At 42.0% G+C, this 21,532-nt stretch overlaps 1 protein-coding gene across 4 annotated transcripts in view; it reads right to left on the reverse strand.

Annotated features, from left to right (window-relative positions):
• The window catches only part of gps1 (G protein pathway suppressor 1), a 69,686-nt gene that overhangs the window by 39,763 nt on the left and 8,391 nt on the right, over positions 1-21,532 (reverse strand). For 2 of the 4 annotated variants that reach the window (XM_085963592.1, XM_085963593.1), the window contains exons 2-4: positions 7,640-7,732; positions 4,464-4,645; positions 2,640-2,804 (exon numbers count right to left, since the gene is read on the reverse strand). In XM_085963592.1, coding sequence (XP_085819718.1) covers positions 2,640-2,804; positions 4,464-4,645; positions 7,640-7,732 — 440 coding nt within the window. Of the gene's footprint in view, positions 1-2,639; positions 2,805-4,463; positions 4,646-7,639; positions 7,733-14,437; positions 14,636-19,654; positions 19,811-21,532 lie in introns of those variants that run through there. The other 2 variants (XM_085963594.1, XM_085963595.1) reach the window with 2 other exon arrangements.

The following is a 21,532-nucleotide window of genomic DNA, read 5'->3' on the forward strand; positions in this document are numbered from 1 at the left end:
TACTTCATGTTACAAATCCTATTATTTTGTTCTTTACACACAATTACAATTTTAAGCTTCTAAAATTCAGAACTCTTAAATCCAACTAGAGGAAACACTTTTTTATCCGGCACCGACAGGACCGGCATGGTGCCAGTTGATCAAAAAGTCCGGATTACAGCGAGGTACACTTACTAAGGTACGAGAGCCCCGTACACAGCCACAGATCCAGGCGTCCCTGTTGCATGGCAACAGGTGCAGGAACCCCGGTTACACAGCCACAGATCCAGGCGTCCCTGTTGCATGGCAACAGGTGCAGGAACCCCAGTTACACGGCCACAGATCCAGGCGTCCCTGATGCATGGCAACAGGTGCGGGAACCCCGGTTACACGGCCACAGATCCAGGCGTCCCTGATGCATGGCAACAGGTGCAGGAACCCCGGTTACATGGCCACAGATCCAGGAAGCCTGGTTACACGGCTACTAATATGAAGTAAAACTTACCTGAACCTACTCCTGAATTTTGCCAGTTAAGAGAGAGTTCCGTTTTTTAGGTGCCGGTAAAAAGAGAGCTTCCTGTATATCACTTCATACAATGCACAATACAACACACACATTATGGCCTATTTGTAACACTATAGCTGAGCTTAATTTCAACAACAAAAATACTAGAAATTGCTCGTGGTGTAGTATTCAGGGTTTAGTGCGGGTTACTAAAATGCTACTCTTCAGTAAATCCCATTAGCTGTGCCTGGGACAATTAGACCCAGTGGGTAACATAGTGGCAGGTCCGGACAGTAAATCTTTGGTTGCACCTACATCCCTGCCAGCTTGTTCCTGCTCATTGACCTCAGCCAAGTTGAGTGCTAGAAGAGTAATGAATGTAATCTCCATTGTGCTCTGCATACAGAATGTTGTCACAAATCAGCAATTTCCTGGGAAATCTCGGGGGTAAAATTAGTCTTCAGTGGCAACATAAGACAGACAATAACGAATCGGCAGCCTGTTTTACAACCGGCACCAATTTATTTTCCATTGGCTTCAATGGCACAGATCATTGACTTTTACAGAAATGAGTTAAATGACCAATTAATCTGTTTTGGTCAGGACACAGAGGACTCATAGCTCTTCTCTGAATAGTTCCATAGCACAAGTAAAGAGGGCCTCTGTTTCATGTCTCACCCAAAAAACAGTAGCTCTGGCATTGCAGCACTCCCTCAGTACTTCACTGAAGCATCAGCTTAGACTTTGTGCTCAAGTCCTGAAGTGGAGCTTGAACCCATGACCTAACTCAAAAGACAAGAGCGCTACCACTGAACTAAGCTGGCACTTATTTTACTGCCACATCCCCCCACCTCCCAATTACCTCTAGTACACGTCTTTAAGTCAACAGTAATTGCTAAGCTGAAATTCTGTACAAATATAGTGGAGCCAACAAATACAAGTCTGTTCCTGATATTAGCACAAGTTGTAATGTTAAAATGCATTTAAATGCTAACTATTGAAAATTGATTCTGTTTAAACAAAATATGGTAGATTTTATCCTTTTAATTAGAATAAAACACTAGCAATACGGTTTGATACCAAACAGGAGTGTCCCAAGTACCACTTTAGTTCATTTAAAACATGTTCAAATTTTTGGGGCAGTAACAACACTGAATTAATTTTCTCCTGCTGCTTTCCAGTTCTAATCATGCTTTATTGCCGTAATACCAATCATCCATCCAATAGACAACTGAAGAAACCTGAACCAAGTTGAGCTGATTCCATAGGACCTGATTTTGCGGTTGGAGGCTTCGCGTGGGGGAAATGCCTTTGAACCGCAAATAAAATCCACGCCTACCTTCTGCCTCGGGATCCACGGAGACTCGCGCTCCTGGGCCTCTACGTGTAGACATGTGTAGAAGCCCACGTATCCCAGGGGCACAGGCAGTTCACATGTGTCCCTGGGATCACGTGGGCCGGCCCAACCAATGAAAGGGGGATCCCCATTCATGTTTATGGGGATTCTGTATGTGCAGAATCCCCATAAGCATGAATGGGGATCACAAAAAGTACATTTACATACCAAATAAATTTAATAAAAAATAAATTTAAAATTAATTAAAATACAATTTAAACATTTAAAACAAAAATTTAATTTTTTGAAAAATAAATTTAAATGTTTTAAAGGGACTAAAAATAAATAACTTATTTTATAGGTACAGTATTTTAATGTTTAAATAAAATTAATTTTTATATTCATTTAAACTCTTACGCTGCTTTTACCAGGCGTAAGAATTTCATGGGCATTCGCTGGGCAGTAGTTGAGCAAATAGCCCAACTCTGCGCCCACGGATGCCCTTTTCCCAGGGACGGCTACAATCTGTGAAGATGATTCTTGATGGATCGCAAGTTCCGGGTTTTCATGCACGCGCTTCGCACGCAAAAACCCGGAACTTGTGGGGCACTTAAGGGCATGAACGCACCACATATGCACCGGAAAATATGGGCCATAGAATTTAAAGCACAGAAACAGGCCATTCAGCCCAACCAGTAATGTGATGTGCCATGTACTGTGGCTGGCAGCCTGGCCTGGTTCAGACATTGCTGATCTGTAATCAAATCGATTTTCAAATTAAGCATGCAAGACAAATTCTGCATCTTGGAAGTTTGTTACCTGATGCTCTCTTTAATAGAATTGCCCTTGTAGTTCTTTAGGTCTGTATCTAATTTCTCCAGTTTCAGCAAAGCTTTCTTCCGTGTAGACTCTGCCCAAGCTGTGTCCAGTGTTGGGGGCTCCAGACCTGACTCTGGCACGGCATCCGGTACACCCTGAGCTTCCCTGCAGGAAGACATTCAACAGTTCTATTTATAAAGTATTTTACTCATGATTGAATTCAGAGTTGCAGGTCTTGAACTAAGCTCTACATGACCAGCAAAATATTATACTTTGAGCGTCAGTCATCATACTATCACAGTACGCAATCAAGAAGAAAAGGAAATAGAAAAATGTAAAGGCAAAGAATTGCAATGCTGTGCACGACCCACTTCTTCTTATCTGCCAACCTTCTGGAGGAAAACGCCTGGAGGGGCCAATCAAAATCTTTCCATCCCCTATTGCCTCTCCCACTGAATGCATCTGCCACTTATTCCCCATCTTATTGACTTGTGATCTAATCCTATCCTGCATTACCCAACCCAACTGGCTGCAATTATGGCGATTCAACACTGCAGCCTCTCTTTCTCCAGTGAAAGAAAGAAAGGGAATATTATAAGAGCAATTTTTCAACTTTACACTCCTGGCAGGGAAGCTTGTCTGCTGGGAACGCGTATCGAAAATTTAAGCACATGCTGCGCATGATTTTTAAACCATTTAGATTAACGCACCTGAATTTCCGCTTTATGCATCCAACAGACGAGGCTCCCTGCCAAGAGCACAAGATCAGAAAACTATGCTTTATTAGTAGGCGGGCATAACCTAGCCTCATAGCAGGAATGAAAGGCCTCTATTAATGTCATGGTCTACTGCAGTCAACAACCTGCTTTTCTCTCTGAAAAGGATGGAGCACCAAGTTCCAGCATCAGCAGCTGATAGCAGCCAGCACAGTTGGGCAAATCGGGAAGCACAACAGAGGGCAAGCAAAAGAATGGAAGACACATGGGTGGAAGAGGTGAGGCCTGCGTGGGACTGCAGAAACTGAAAGAAAAATAGTAGATTCTTGCAAAGTACCAACAACACAACGAAGAATAAATGCAAAATAACAGAAAACGCTGGAAAAACTCAGCAGGCCAGGCAACATCCGTGGAGAGAGAAACAGAGTTAACGTTTCAGGTCGAAACCCTTCGTCAGAACTGAGAAAAAAAGCAGGAAATGAAACAGGTTAAAAGGCCAGTTTGGGGGCTGGGAAATGGGGGAGGGGATGAAAGAACAAAAGGGCAGGTCTGAGAGGTGAAGAGGCATTAAGAGATACTCAAGACGAGACGAGATGGTAATAGGACAGGTAAAGAGACAAAAGACGGCTCTAGATGAAGTGTGAAATGCGCTGGCAGAATGAGAGACAGCTGCCATGTGGGAGAGAAAAAAAAGGAAAAGGCACAAACCAGAGGTGTGGATAAAAAAATATATAAAAATATAATAGGGACCGAGGTTATGATCTGAAATTGTTGAACTCGATATTGAGTCCGGAAGGCTGTAAAGTGCCTAATCGGAAGATGAGGTGCTGTTCCTCGAGCTTACGCTGAGCTTCCGTGGAACAATGCAAGAGGCCGCGGACGGTGAGGTCTGAGTGGGAAAGGAGCGGTGAATTGAAATGACAGGCAACCGGAAGCTCGGGGTCACCATTACGGACTGAACGGAGGCGTTCCACAAAGCGGACACCCAGTAGAAGAAGAATAAATGCAATTCATCACACATGAAGCTGGCATACTAAAGCAACAGTCTGAAACACGAATCTTCAGTAAAACCATACTGCTATATAGCATCCCTCATTTATAGCTATACCTTGTGGCCTCTGTCAACTTGCGATGAATTTCTTCATACATATCTACATTAAATGTTCTCTGAACGAAGGATAGTGCCATCTTCAGGGCTTCAATGCGTAGTTGCGGACAGTGCTCTGCTATAAACAGGAGCCTCTCAATTCGCATCAAACCACTGTAACTGGCTGCATATTGCTCCAGATCCTGCAAAAGACACAAAATAAACACATGACCAACGTATTTGCATGAAAGACAGATTTGAAATGAAGTAGAATGGTGTCAGACTTAATACACACTAATCTGTATTTAAAAAAATCAACTTTAATACATTTAATTTGCCATTTAACCTTCATCCAATAGGGGACCCAACAGTCTCACCATTAATAGCTTCCTTAATATAAACCACATCAAGAGTCCTAAATCCAAATCTTAAAATGTTGTCAAAATAATATTGCTCGTGTTCTTTTCATATGCACTGTACAACACAAGGAACATAATTGAGATTCAACCAAAAACACTATCAGAGAACAGAGCGAGCAACATCATTTTGACACCTAGACTATAAATATTCAATTAAAACTGAATTAAACTCTACATGACCAGCAAGACGGGAAGCATGGATCAGAGATAAATTAATCACACTGTATCCCTGATTCTCAAACGCTGTACTAGGAGTGCAGTCCTCATTGAGTTTACCCTGTAGCGCCTTTAACATAGAAAAAGACCCAAAAATATCTCTGGAGGTGGTGTAAGAGAGACAATCACCAACCGTGAGTTAGATAAGCAAGGAGAGGTGCTGAAGATATACATTTTGAGAAGAGTCCTAAATGTGGGGCAAAGATGGAGAAATACTGAGAGGTTCAGGAAAAGGATGTTATAATTGAAGCCTTGGCCATCGATAATGGAGCAGAGAGAAGGGGCACATACAGTAGGCCCAAGTTAGAGGATTGGCAGATGCAAACCAGGATACAGGACGTTACACAGATAGGGTTGGTCAAGGCTATGGAGGGATTTGTATAGGTCAAGGATTTTGAGATCCAAGTGTTGGAGGTTGGGGGGCCAATGGATGTTGGTGAAAGTAGAGGCGATGCGAGAGCAGGACTTAGTGTGGACAAGCTGGAGTTTGAGAGGGTGAGGAAGTCAGTGAAAAGAGCATTGGAGAAGTAAAGCTGGATTTAACAAAGCAATGAACGAGCATCAGTGAACGAAGGAATGGATGAGCGTCAGTGTGGGTGAGATAGGCAAAGAAGCAGGCAATGTTATGGAGGAATTAAGGAGCCTTTGTGATGCATAGAATATGGGGCTTGAAGCTCAGCTCAGGATTAAACAGGAGGTCATGGCTACACACCTTTGGGTTTGGTCTAAACAAGGAGCTGTGGATGGGGTGGAATCAGGGATTAACATGCCGGGTTTCTGGAGGAAGGCAAATAGGATGTCTTTGATCCTTCCAAATTTCAAATGGGGACAGTGGTGACTCATCCACAACTTGACATGACAAGCAGTTAGCCAGCACAGTAACAGTTCTGGTATCCAGGGTGGTGGTGGAGAGGTAAAGCTGGGTGTTGTCAGCATACATATAGATGATCAATAATGTGATCAAATGGCAGCATGTCGTCAAGAAATAGGGAGGGGGCCAAGCTGCAATTTCGGGCACATTGGAGGAAAACATGCGGAAAGAAGAGAAAAAGCGAAGAGGAGATTAAGAGTATCAGACAGGATCTATTACTTTGCAGAATTGCAGAACATATAAATTTAGCTTTGGGGATTTACTTTTAAGCATAGCTACACCATATTTTATAACTTATCAGAATTGCAGCCCCCTCAACCAGTGAAAAATGTATAAAAGATACTATGGTACTGAACAATTCAATTACTATATCTTCTAACCAAAATCTGATTAGTACATAGAAGTGCAAAGTTACTCGTGACTCATTTGTTCAGTCATAAATAATAATTGCATTTATACAGCCCTTTTATGGCAAAATGTCTCAAAGCACTTTTACACAATTAATAATTTTTTGAAATACAGCAACTGTTATTATAGAGGCAAACATGACACCATTCTGCTCCAGCACTGTTCCACAGACATGCAATAAATGGCCAATATTTGTTTTTAAGGTGGTACTGATCCAAACAGTAATTTTAGCCGAAACACCACAAAAACTCCCTGCTCTTCTTTGAAGTGTGCCATGGGAGTCCAACATCCGCAAAAATCACCAACACTGGCAGAATCGACTTGGTTTAGTATCTCATCTGAAGGATGGCACCTCCGACAACCAACAATCACTCAATATTACACTGGAATGACAGCCTAGATTATGTACTCGAGCCCTTTTGTGGGGTTTGCAGCCACAAAGGTGTTTCAGAAATGAGTGCTTCCAACTGAGCAAAGCTGACAAAAATGTTTTTATAATGGACAGCTGTGCATTTCTGTGTAAAGTGAATGGTCTTCAACACTCCAAAATTAGTGGTGTACAATCACTGGTCTTCCAACCAGGATCGTAGTTTCACTGTTCTTAAAGAGCAAATTATGCCGGTGTTGGCCGGGTCATTACGTAGAGCAATTTGGGGCAAGAGAACAGAGTATAAGCTAACAAGACTACTCCCACCTTGCAGAAATGTATTTCATGATGACTACACACACAGCAACAACAGGAACAGTCATAGAAATATTCTAACTTAAATTGTTGTGTATTGCTGACAGAAGGAGAAAGGATAAACATTGGAGACAGTAGCCTGAAAGAACCGGGGGGGGGGGGGGGGGGGGGCAAAGAGAAAAGATAAAATGCTTTTTTAAATAGTAAAAAATCATCTTTTAAAGATATTTCCTAAGAAAATATGAAGAGTGGGGATTTTGGCTTTTACAATTTTTCACACTTGGGGTAAGGAAGTATATATTTAGGAAGAGTACAATCAAGTATAGTAGGTGAGATCATAGAATCATCTAGTAACTGAAGGAGACCATTCGGCAAATCGTGCCTGTGCCGGCTTTTTGAAAGAGCTATCCCAATTAGTTCCACTCTCCCGCTCTTTCCCCATAGACCCGCAAATTTTTCCTTTTCAAGTATATATCCAATTCTCTTTCGAATGTTACTATTGAAACTGCCGCCACCATCTTTTCAGGCAGTACATTCCAGATCATCATAACTTGTTGGGTAAAAGACATTTTTGCCAACTATCTTAAAATTACTGACATACCAGTGTAGGATTCTCCACCACATAGTTTGCGTCAGGTGCATTCTGCTGATCATCCTGAGGGTCAGCATCTATTTGCATTGGTTCCACCGCTCCCTAGGGAGGCACAGAAAACGATAGAAAGAGATAACAAAGTTAGTTATAAAAACTGATCAGGCAGGTTTTATAAAATAAGTACTTGCCTCCAATTGACACATTAAAGCAAAATGACAGAATATAGAAAATAAAAGTTACAGTAATTGTAAAATAAGTTAGCACTTGTATAGAAATTTAGACTACCATATTTTTATATAATTTTAATTAACAGTAATGCAAATCAACTTATTAAAATACCTTGGTTGAAATTGGGAATTTTTTTTTATTATTTTTTTTTTTTTTAAAAAGCATGCTCAATTTCTGATTAACCTGGAGAATCACATATTGGCAGTGAAATGTCTTCAGGCCACACACAATGCAGCATAACTACCCAACCTGCTTAACAGAAGTTTTTCCAGTGCCATTCAATATTGAAAGTTGAATGGGTAGTAACATTCAACTGGGAAGAAAGTCCACTCTTCGGCATTTCAGTGAATGCGGGTGGACAGAGAATGCAATTAGGTCTAGCCCACCATCGCTCACTAGATTCACTAGCAAAAAAAGGGGAATTGTCTAAAGAGCTGCTTTATTCAATCTCCACAGTCACCACCTGTTGCTCAGTTCAATGTTCCTGTGAAGCCCTGCTTTAGCTCTGGAAGAGCAAATAAAGTGAGCTGGTTAAATGCGCAACAGACTTTCAGTACTACAACGCCACCTAAGCTGTTGGTTGCAACAAAAGGGCTATGAATATTGCCAATTCAGATATTACCATAACACTCACCAGGTCTCTATGCTTCCCAAGACCATTAAGCCAAAACTTGAGTATTGTCTTCAAGATTTTATTTAGTCATATTATTAATGATGATGGGGTCAAGCTGTTTCTGTCCTAACACCAGTGAGCTCCAAATCGGAGTTATGATGCTGTACACAGCCATCACAGTTGAGGGAAATGGTAGGGCAAAAGGGGGAGGGGGGTACAATAGGCCAGAATGGGAGGAACAGAGAGTTGAAGGTTTTTAGGGCCAAATAGGGAAGGGGCAGGGTCATGAGGGGATTTAAACACAAGGATAAGATGATGAAAATTTTAAATTGATGGGGTTGGGGGACCGAGAGCCAGTGTAGGTCAGTAAAGACAGGAGTGATGTGTGAACGGGATTTGGTGCGGGATAGAATACAGGCAGCAGAGTTTTGGATTAGCTGAAGTTTACAGGGTATGGAGGATGGGAGGCAGGTCGGCCTGCCGGGAGAACTTTGGAATAGCCAGGACTAGAGGTAACAAAGACATCAATGAGAGTTTCAGCAGCAGATGGACTGACCAAGGCCAAAAGCGAGCGATGTTACGAGGTGGAAGTAGGAAATCTTTGTGATAGAGAGGATGTGTGTCGGAAGCTCAGCTTGGGTCGAGTAGGGTGGCAAGGCCGCGAGAAGTCTGGTTCAGCCTGAAAAAGTGGCTGGGGAAGATGGAATCAGTGGCAAGGGTATAGAGTTTGTGGTGGGAGTCGACGACAACAGATTCAGTCTTCTTAATGTTTACCTGAAGGAAATCAGGTTTCCACCCCACCACAGTACTGAAAGGCTCTTATAGGATGTCATTTGTGACTTTGATGTGACTGTGACAAAGGTAAACTAGCCCTCCTCAACCTGTCTGCAGCCTTTGACATCGTTGACCACACCATCCTCCTCCAACAACTCTCCACCATCGTTCAGCTGGGTGGGACTGCATTCGCCTGGTTCCATTCTTATTTATCTAATCGTAGCCAGAGAATCACCTGCAATGGCTTCTCTCCCCGCTCCCACACCGTTACCTCTGGTGACCCCAAGCATCTATTCTTGGCCCCCTCCTATTTCTCATCTAGAAGCTGCCCTTGGCAACATCGTCCAAAAACAGCGTCAGTTTCCACATGTACACTGATGACACCCAGCTCTACCTCACCACCACCTCTCTCGATCCCTCAACTATCCTTAAACTGTCACACTGCTTGTCCGACATCCAGTACTGGATGAGCAGAAATTTCCTCCAACTAAATATTGGGAAGACCGAAGCCATTGTCTTCGGTCCCCGCCACAAACTCTGTTCCCTAGCCACCGACTCCATCCCTCTCCCTGGCAACTCTGAGGCTTAACCAGACTGTTCGCAACCTTGGTGTCATATATAACCCCAAGATGAGCTTCCGACCACATATCCACGCCATCACCAAGACAGCCTATTTCCACCTCCGGAACATCGCCCCTGCCTCAGCTCATCTGCTGCTGAAACCCTCATCGATGTCTTTGTTACCTCTAGACTTGACTATTCCAACGCACTCCTGGCTGGCCTCATACGTTTTACCCTACGTAAACTTGAGGTCATCCAAAACTCTGCTGCCCGTGTCCTAACTTGCACCAAGTCCCGTTCACCCATCACCCGTGCTTGTTGACCTACACTGGCCCCCGGTTAAGCAACGCCTCGATTTTAAAATTCTCATCCTGGTTTTCAAATCCCTCCACTCCCTATCTCTGTAACCTCCCCCAACCTGCCAAGATATCTCTGCTCCTGTAATTCTGGCCTCTTGAGCATCCCCGATTTTAATTGCTCCACCACTGGTGGCCATGCCTTTAGCTGCCACGGCCAAGCTCTGAAATTCCCTTCCTAAACCTCTCCACCGCTCTTGCTTCCTTTAAGACGCTCCTTAAAACCTACCCCTTTGACCACCTGCCCCAATATCTCCTTTCGCGGCTCGGTGTCAAACGCCTTGGGATGTTTTCCTACGTTAAAGGTGCCATATAAATACAAATTGTTGTTGTTGAAATTGCAGCTCATCCAGGAATACACATTGGACAAGCAGTCTGACAACATAGAGGCAGTGGAGGTGTCGAGAGAGGTAGTGAAAAGCTGGATGTCGTGGAAGCTGACTCTTGTCTTCCAATGATGTCGCTAAGGACAGAGGACGAGGGTAGAGAGAATGGTATGCTGGTGGGAGAAGAAGCCATTCCTGGAGATGCTCTGGCTATGATTGGGTAGCTAAGAGTGGAACCAAGCAAGGGCAGTCTCACGGAGCTGGACAACGAAGGAGAGACATTGCAGGAAGATGTGTCGACCGTATCAAAGGCTGCAGAGGTCGAGGATGGAAATGCACCATGGTCAGTCACAGAGAATGTCATTTGCAACTTTGGTTAGGGCCGTTTCAGTGTGGTGGCAGGGGCAGAAACCTGATTGGAGTGATTCAGACATGAAGCTGTGGGAAAGATGGGCACGGATTAGTGAGGTGACAACCGGTTAAAGACTTTGGAGAGGAAAGGGAGATTGGAGATACAGTGGCAATTTGCACGGACAGAGGGGGTCGAGGATTTATTTTTATATAAAGAGGATGGGGTGTTGACAGCAGTTTTGAAAGGGAGGGGAACAATACCTGAGGAGAGAGAACACTGAAGAGAAAATAGATGCCGCTGATAAAAAAATAAAAAATGGTTCACATTATAACATGGAAGGTATCAGTGAAATTTTGTGCTGACAATTAAAGTATACAAATACAGGAAACTTTGGTTTATCCGGAGGTTGTATGTCCGGAAACCTCGATCTAACGGCAAAAATCAGCAGCCGTTTTGGTTAGGTTTTTTTTCTTCTCCTACCATTTTTTTTTATAAAAACAGTCAGGCTCTGGAAAGCGTCTCTGTAGCTTAGCAACAGCTTCAGAGACGCTTCCAAGGTACGGGCCGAGTGTTTACAAGTTGTTGCTGAGCAACAGTGTTTGTTGTCAGATACAGAGATGAAAACCTCCGTATCCTTCAACATTAGCGCTGGTCTATCCGGAAGTTTTGATAGATCGGCAGCAGCTCGGTCCCGTCGGTGCCGGATATCGCGAAGTTTCCTGTAATAACTGCAGTTCAGGATCACATCACTAAGCTGCTGATCTAAGCAGCGTTGCTAACAGACATGATTTTAATGGTTTAATGATTTTGCATTGTTTTAATGTACGCTATTCATAAGGTTCCAAGAATTGCGCTCCATAAAGCAACAGTGCAATAGATCATTCACAAAATTTCAATTATTTGCAGTGCCATTTGTGGAATGCAGAATTCACAGCATATACTGCCGTTCTATAATTTAAGCAACAAATGTTTACCTACATACTCAAGGATGCAAACAATATTTGCTTAAATCCACTCTAGGATGAAAATCTTACCTTTAAAAAGGAAGAAATATTTTCATCCAATTTTGCAGACAACACCCTGTTCCTTGTGGTGTCAGCAAACAATAGTCTATTCTATTTTCACATGACATCCCCACTGAAGAATGTTGCTGTAATGCTGGCAATTAGCAGACAATAGATACAGCTCTAAAGTCAATCACATTCAGCATTTATGCCTGTCTATGGCTTAGGCTTCAAAAATTGATTGTTAAATTTACCTGAGAAACTGGACTTATTTTGATTGAAACAGTCTGCTATATCAAAAAAGCCACAAATAAAAATGCCCTGGTCTTTCTATTAGCCCAGAATGTTTAATTACCTTATTTTAAAAACTAGGTAACAGTGTGATCTGGCATTTTTAAAAGCTATATAAGCACAATAGTTACCATAGTGAGGTAACAGATGGCCTCAATTCTATCATTCCTGCAGCAAACTATTTGTCTCTGTGATATAGTCAACACTTACAAAAGTTATTAATTTTAAACAGTAATAGCAACAAAAATATATCCTGCAAGTACAAATTCATGGAACAGAGCAATGCGGCTTTCAACTCTTAGTGGCTTCACAGCATCTTCAGTCATTATTATTCTAGTATGAACACTATCAAAATTCAAAAGCAGTACTGATGAGACACAAATGTAATTTTGTATCATGAGGTAAAGACACCACTAAGGTTTAGCAAATCAAATGCCAGTACTACATGGGTATGCATGAGTGGGCACAGTATAAACCTGCACAAACTGCTTATAAAATTTTCACGGAGATACAGGAAGATATTGTAACTGGCTCAACTACAGTATTGTAAAGAACTTTATGCGGTTTATTAACCTTCCTGGAACAGATCTACAGGAAGCGCATCAGTGGGTCATTGGTATGTATGCCAAGGATGCACTCTAGTAAATGATCACTTATTCAAGGCTCCTCCACATAGCCCATGTTCTGCAGCCATAAAAGAATAAACCTACAAGCTGCACTGTATGGTTACTAGGCTTTCTCCAGGATACATGTTATCAGCCTTGCTCTGCAAGGGCTTTTATTTTTGTGGTTTTTAGACATTTCCCTTGATTTCAAGCACTGCTTCCTCTGGCTATTAAAAAGTTAATAATAAATGTACTCTTCCATATTAATTTTAGACTTTTCTTTTTACAATTTGATCATTTTAATAAAATGTTGTTGCCCAATTAGATATCTATATACTGTCTGTCATTCCGTCTGTCTGTCTGGAATTAACTCGAAAGTTATAGAGCGTACCTTCACGTGCGTTACGTCGAAAGAAAGCTGACGATTCCAGAACCGTCCTAAGCGTATTTACGTTTCGGCCGGACAAGAATTGTTCGCGCGTTATGCAAAAAACCTTCAAAATTAAACTCATTATCTGCTAAAGTAGCATTGATTGACTGACGTCAAGGTCGACCAATCCTGTGCCGGCACGATTGACCAATCCTACTGTTCAGTCGCCTGATGGTTGGCCAATCGCTGCGTCTGTGGGCGGGACTAATAGTTTTCATCTCAGGGATGTGGCAGCCATTGTTTCACTGCTTCCAGCTCAAACTACTTTGATCATCCAACTTTGAAAAAGTTAGTATCTCTTTTAAAAATAACATAAGATTTACCAAAAACGTTTTATAAGTACTTTCACTTTCTTAAAAGGTAGAAATGTTGCCCGGCAGCAGATTGAGAGGGGGACACACACAGGGCCCAAAAGCCTGGGACTCGATTTAAAATGTTGCCCGGCAGCAGATTCACAGAGGGACACAGAGAGGCCCCAAAGCCTCGCACTCGATTTAAACCACCCGGCCCAAAACAGCCCTGGCAAAGCCGGGCTCCCCCAGCTAGTTTAAAAATAGATGAATATTTGTGTTGCTGCTGTTACACAAAGCCTCTACCCAGACATAAACATCCCCTTCGCTCAGGACATTCTCAGCTCTGTTCCAATTCAATCACTAACTTAAAGTCTAACAGTATCGCAGCAAACCCATCAGAACTTTGTTAATGCTTTACAAATAAATGGCAGTGTACAGCACAAATAATTGGATGGTGACTTTTTAATTAGCATTTAATGGGTAAAATATTTAATAGCCAGGGAAAGCTCTGCTTCAAGGATACTCCACCTCTTATACCACTGGTGCTAGATTGAGATGAGGTATCATATCATTACTATTTCTAATGTAATGTTTAATCTTTTTGTCAGACTTTGAGTCCCGAAGTTTATAGCAGAATTTACTTCTCCTCCTCCTCATTATTAGAAGAACCTTGAGCTTCTTCTAGGACTTTGTCTATCTCACTTCCTTAGCTCATGTTGAAAGACAAACTGGTGGTAATGTTCAGGAATTGCTGCCATGTGAAAGGTCCTAGAAGGAGCTCAAAGCTTTATCAACCACCAAACAGGAGAAAAGTGTATGAATTGCTTCGCTGGCATTAACACAAGGGCGATATAAACAACGCTGACTCGGAAATATTTGCATATAAAAACAGTATGCTCGCCTATCGCAAACCAAAATAAAATCACACATGAGCTGTGTGCTTCCTTTATCAGCTTTCCTGGTGATCGAGGTACCTCATAGAGCAGAGTGCAGGCTGACAAGCTGGCGCTAAGGCTGAAATCTCCTGCCGTGCTATGTAGAAACAAGTCTGATCTACTGCTGTGAGGTGTCAGGTAAAGGTCTGAGAGCGAAGAGGTGGCTGAGCTGGGAGTAGAGCTATCTCGACACCCTTCCTGACTATCTGCATTCCCTGCCCCTGAAACAGTGCCTGCCTGGGAAAGAGGAATGAAGTTCTCATCAGTTATTAAGTTCTACACTTGAGCTTAGAATTAAAATATAATCCAGCTATACTAATTCAAATTCAAGTTAACTAACATTTTTAAAGCTACAATGTCCACAATTGTCACTATATTATTTACAACATAAATAATCCATTATCTAATAATATATTAAAAGTTTTGCATATAGTATGCACTTCCTGCATATGTCATACTTGCTTATTGTAACACTTTCTCCATCACATTTCTATTGTTACAAAACAGCATATCCTCCAATTCACCATGAGTGTTATTTATTAAAAATTAAACTTTCTATCATCTTCCAGATAATGTGCAACAGCCAGCAACAACAGAAGATGAAGATCGGGACGGTGTGGTTGGTGTATTTACATAACTAACCGCCACATATCCAAGTTGTTGTCAATCGTATTGCCAGAACTCAGGAGAAAGAACAGAGCTCAGCAGCATGAATATGCAAATTGCAACACTGGCTTCTACTGCAAACATGTGAATTTTTTGATAACAGAACATACTATCAAAAGAAAACCAAGAAGTCTTTTGATTATGTGTGTAAGATTTGGAAAATAATTTTGCAAAACCTCAAGACTGTAGCTTTAAGTAGACAAATATACAGCTAATATTATTTAACTAAATAGTATAGGCACAGTACAGCAGGTCACTCAGAAGCCAGGCGTGTGCCTGCCTCACCACAATGACTAACACCAATACTGATCATTAGTTTTTACTTTTTTAGCTAACATACAATGGCTGAAAAAAAAATCATGGACCTTTGCCCTTTACTTATATACCAATATACTGAATATTAAAATTGTTTCATAAAGTTATACTGTAACTGTTTTGATGATAGTTAGTACAATTGTTTGCCACTACATAAAAATGTGCCCCAATAGATGAAGCCTCAACTTTTCAACCTCAAACTCCCTGAAATGGGAAGGAATATAAAAGCAGTCCAAAGAACCACTAGAAAACAGATAGCTTGTGAAAATCACTAGCTCAACATAAATGTTTGCTCTGCTAACATAATAAAAACCAAAAAAAGTACTTATTGTACCTCTTATACAAGGCAGTTCATTGGCGAGTACTGAACTTTCAGTGGCACTATAAAAGTTCACTAGTTTGTTGCTAAACAAAATTTTGATCTTGGTCTAATGGATTAGTGTTAATTTCAAACTCTGAACATTTGCCAAGTGTGTTGGTTGTTGCTGGCTGCTGCACTTTGAACACAAGTCCAATACGTAGTGTGCAAAAAGTACAATTTTTAAACCTGGCCACCACTAATCCAGACTCACTTGTCTGTTAATTGTGAGCGCAACCCCTGATCTGATTACTTGAGTAGTCATTTCAGTAATCAAAATATTCAATTACAAAGATTGAGGCACAATCTCAATTATATTACAGCACAGAGATAAGGAGGAAATATTTAAGAAAAGCATAAATTAATAGCCCTTTACTATATGGCTGGGATATAGAGAGATCGGCCAACAACCAACCATGGAAACAGAATATATTCCATAATTAAATTAGAAGTGGGTTACATCTTCACCTGGAGTACTGTGCATAGTTTTGGTCTCCTTATCGAAGGAAGGATATACTTGCCTTGGAGGCGGTGCAATGAAGGTTCACTGGATTGATTTCTGGGATGAGTGGGTTGTTCTATGAGGAGAGATTGAGCCTATACTCTCTGGAGTTTAGAAGAATGAGAGGTGATCGCATTGAAACATACAAGATTCTGAGGTGGATTGACATGATAGATGCGGAGAGATTGTTTCCCCTGGCTGAAGAGTCTAGAACTAGGGGGTATCGTCTCAGGATAAGGGGTTGGCCATTTAAGACTGAGATGAGGAGGAATTTCTTCACTCGGGGGGTTGTGAATCTTTGGAATTCTCTGCCCCTGGGGGCTGTGGATGCTGAATTATTGAGTGTACTCAAGGCTGAGTGTGATAGATTTTTGGACTCGAGGAATCATGGGATTTGGGAATAGGGCAGGAAAGTGGAGCGGAGGTCAAAGATCAGCCACGATCTTACTGAATGGAGGAGCCGTATGGCCTACTCCTGCTCCTAATTCTTATGTTCTTATGTTCATTTAGATCAAATATATTTTCTGTTTTGATGGTCACTCTTTACAAGGGTGAAAAGTGCCATTTTTGAAAGAACATTGTCTCCATTTAGTATCTGGCAGTGCTAGTTAGAGGGGGAATGCAACCACAAATTCATGGGTTTTTGTCACTCATACATAATATGTTGTGCTGTTAAGTAGCCAGAATGTTGTGATTCACTGAAGTTGTTCAGTAGTTTAAGACCCAATTCTGTAGTATGAACCACAAGAACTCCAACAGGACATTAGTTGTCTATCGTTTCCTCACATAGAAAGGTACAATAAACTTCCGTTACAATATGTCCTATTTTAACTTATGAGGCATCTAAACAACCACAATATCAAATTAATGTGAAGAAAAATCCCACACCGCTTCACAAATAGGTGAAATGAAAACAGATGCTGAGACTGGAAGGAAGAGATAGGAGGGACGACCAGGGTCTATCAATCGAAAAGATGTTTTTTCAGGATGGTTTTTAAAGATGGAGGGAAAAGTGCAGAGGCCGAAAGGTTTAGGGAAGGAGGTCCAAAGAGTAGAACCAAGATGGCGGATAGCTCTGTTGCCAATAGTGGGTTGAAGGGAGGGGAGATGCAAAGAAGGCTGGAGTAAGAGGAATGAGCATTTGGGAGGAAATGTAGTGTTGGAGGAAACTGCAGAGGTAGAGTAGGGCAAGGCCATAGAGGAATTTAAAGATGAAATCAATCATTTTAAATGTGATCTGTTGGGGTCCAGGAGCCACTGTAGGTCTGGTTGGTGGGCAAGTGGGACTCTGTTTCATAGGATAAATGTGGCAGAGTTTTGGACATGCTGGAGTTATGGAGGATGGAGGCTGGGAGGCCAACATCAAGAGTAGTCGAGTCTGGAAGTGTCAAAGGCATGTATAAAGGTTGGTGGCTGCAAGCAATCTTGCGGAGGTGAAAGTAAATAGTCTTGGTGATAGATAAGACTTTGTGTTTAAAGCAGACGCCAGGACTGCAAAAAATTAGACTGATGAAAAGGGGGTCCTGCTACTTCAGTCTGGTTCAGCCAAGGTAGGGGATGGAGTCAATGGCAAGGAAGTAGAATTTGTGGTGAGGGCTAAAGACGACGGCTTCAGTCTTCTCAATGTTGAGCTAAAGGAAGTAATGACTCATCCAGGATGTCAAACAAGCAATCAGACAGCACGGAGGTAGTCGAGAGAAGTGATGTAAGGGTAGAACTTGCTATCATAAACTTCTATGTGAAAGCTGATGCTGTGCTTGCGGATGATGTTGCCAAGGCGCAGCATGTAGATAATGAAGAGGGAATCAAGGATGGATCCTTGGGGGACCTCAGAGGTGGCGATATGAGGGAGGAAAAGCAATTGCTAGAGATGCATTGACTGCAGTTGGATTGGTAGGAATGGAACCATGCAAGGGCAGCTCCATGAAGCCGGATGATGGAAGAGAGACATTAGAGGATGGCCTGGTCAACCATATTGAACGTTGTGGAAAAGTCAAGGAGTCCAAGACATCACAGTCACAGGGGATGCTGTTCGTGACTTCGGCTAGGGCCATTTTGGTGCTGAGAGAAGGGACGAAGCCAAGCTGGAGGAATTCGAATGGAGAGCTTCGGCAGAGATGGGCACGGAGCTGAGACGATGACACATTGAAGCAGCAGAGACCTATTAGAAGTGATTGGAAATAAAATGGCTACCTTCCTACAAAAATACTTTAACACTGACTTTATTTCTAGACATATCACAAGAGGGAGTTTAATTCCTTCCATCCATGTTCAATCAGGAGAAACAGTTGTTTATCCAAGAAGAGTTTTTAAAACTGTCCAGGACAGATGTGCATAGTTTTTTCTTTGCCACCAACACAGGATATTAGCAACAAATTCCAAGCATAAAGCCTGACTAAAAATTTATATTCAAACTCCAGATGGACTTGCAGGTTGCTCCGCTCTGAAGTAGCCTTTTCAACAATCTACTTGTTCTTTCATAAATTCAACACCAATCAAGTGGTGATACTTTTTGGAGCAAGAGAACGTTGGTAAATAAGTTATTACTGTAACCCAAAAATATAGACACAAAACATGGCAGGGTCAGTAAATATAAAAATATTCACAATTCACACTGCAAAGCCAAGAATGAAATTGTTTTTGCATTCCACATTTACCACCATGCACAATGTTTACACTATGAAAAATTGAGGTTTTCAAATTGTATTAAAAAAATCTCAACATAGAATTGCTTTCACAAGGGCACAACAAAGTGTCAGGTGATACAATGGGCATCAGGTAACCTTATGTCAGAAAAATGCAATCACATTTAGCACATTGCTAGGTCCAATTATCCCTCATTCCAAAATATTTAATGGCTATTATACATTTTGCAGGGGCCTCCGTGATCTAAAATACCTTAAAATAAGGCATAATATTTACAGTAATTTAAACAGAGAAAACAAAAAAGACGTGACTAGATTATTACATTGAACACTAGTCATATAAAGCAGTGGGAAAGAAATACTGCAGCTTTTAAGATTCTATTCCTGGAGGCAGGAGCCCAGCCAGGAAGCCTGCGCTTATAGGCCCATTCTCAGGCATCACTCTCTCCAGGCGGCTCTGTTTGGTGAGGCGGGTTAACACGAACCAAAGCTGGATTCTGGGGTCACAGACACTCGGATAGCGGGCTCCCAGCAAAGCTATGCGCTTCCGCAGAACAGAACCAGCGAGACGTCCCTTAGTAACAGGTTCATTCTGGCTCTAGCAGCCAGCAAACAACTGTCATGTCCCCCCCTCCCTCCTTCTCCTCCTCCTCCCCTCCGTTCAGCACCGTTCGCCACGGCTCGATTCCTCCGTATTGAGACTCTCCTTTCCCATTTCCCCCACCGCGCTGTAACCTACCCTTTGATCAGGCCGCAAATGAGCGCTTTACCTGAAAATTTAACACTTGAACGGGAAGTGGCATCTTCTCCCTCATTCAGCAACTCTCAGCAGCCACAGAGCAGCTCCGCATCCGGGCACTCGCATCGCTGGGTGAAAGGTCAAACTGGCGAGCCGGGGGGAGGAAATCGCGTCCGACGTCGTTCGTCCCTGAAAAACGTGTGCGTGGGCTCGAACGGCGAGGACCTTTCTGCCCCGCACAAATATGGCGGCCTTAGCAACTTTAATTTTTGCATAGGGTTGGCGGGTGGTAAACCTACATCATCAATTTTGCGATTTCAGCATTGTACACGCAATCTATATGTGATCAAATATGATTTGAAACTATTTCAGAAAATATCAGGTTGCCAATTATAAAGGGCCTATAACTGGTTCTCGTTCACATCAGCATAAATTCTCAAAATAGTATATCTCATAACTCAATGGGTAAGTGAGAGTATCCCAGGAGGTCAGTGGAGTAATCAGAACTCTGTCGTTAGATTTCTTTTTGTACTTGTCGACCTATACTTTTGAAAACATTTTCTCAATGTATTTTGCTATTGTTCTACAATGATCCTGTTGTTTTCCTTTGGATGGCTGACACTATCTTTCAGAAGTTGAGACAGGGGGCCCTTGACACTGTGTCAGGGCGTCTCAAGGCACTTTGCAGCTAATGAATTACTTTTGAAATGTAGTCATCTAAATGTGTCAATTTTAAAGTAGTTGTAAGCCACTATTGATCCAGAAACAAACAAAAATAAGTAGTTCGATAAAATTTGTCACACACCCCTCCCCAGGGAAAATCCACTTCTGAGGACATAGAAATGGCATCTGTAGAATTCTGTTGGCCAGGGCTGAATGATGTAGGTTGTCAAGTTAGACTGATATTCTGGAGTTTGCTAGGTTTGTTGAAGTCAGTGAGAAATTTCACAAAGCCTTAACTTCTTGAAAGCTTCATTGCATCCTTCAGATTAAATAAGTAGGTCAGAGTCTACCAGACAGGTGAGCTTCCGGTCGCCTGTCACTTTAATTCTCCACTCCACTCCCACTCAGACCTCACCGTCCTCGACCTCTTACACTGTTCCAATGAAACTCAACGTAAGCTCGAGGAACAGCACCTCATCTTTCAATTAGGCACTTTACAGCCTTCTGGAGTTCAACAATTTCAGACGATAACCTCTGCCCCTATCCTTTTTTACCATTTTTTTTTCTCTCTCCCACATGGCAGACGTCTTTCATTCTGCCAGTGCCATTTACACTTCATCTAGAGCCATCTTTTGTTTCTTAACTTGTCCCATTACCATCTCCTTTTGCCTTGCACCATCTCTTGATGTCTCCTAATCTCTCCTGCCTTCTATCCTATCACAGACCTTCCCTTTTGTTCTTTCCTCCCCTCCCCCCTTTCCCTGCCCTTACACTTGCTTAAAATCTGTTACATCTCCAGCTTTTTCCAGTTCTGACGAAGGGTCATCAACCTGAAACGTTAACTCTGTTTCTCTCTCCACAGATGCTGCCTGACCTGCTGAGTATTTCCAGCATTTTCTGTTTTTAGGTCAGAGTCTATGATAGGGCAAACTCCAAGCTTTGATGGGTTCAATGGACATTTTGTATTCCAATTTATTTTGTGTTCTTTACTATATATAATAAAGGCAAATTTGAGTTTTGTCCAGTTCTCTGATGGTACACTAGATGGAGTGCTTCTCAGAAGCAGTTTCTTCCACCTAATGGATGAAAAACAGATGGCCACCTCACTACAAGCCTAGTTTCTGTTGGCTAATGAATATTGACAACAATCGTGGAGGTGCTGGGATGTCCCAAGCTCTGAACTGAATACTGTACCCTACATGAAAATTAAAGCAAAGAAAAATAATGTAAAAAACTAAACTTAAAT

Source organism: Somniosus microcephalus, chromosome 21, assembly GCF_052327205.1.
Source record: "Somniosus microcephalus isolate GS21.2 chromosome 21, FLI_Smic_1.0, whole genome shotgun sequence".
NCBI lineage: Eukaryota > Metazoa > Chordata > Chondrichthyes > Squaliformes > Somniosidae > Somniosus > Somniosus microcephalus.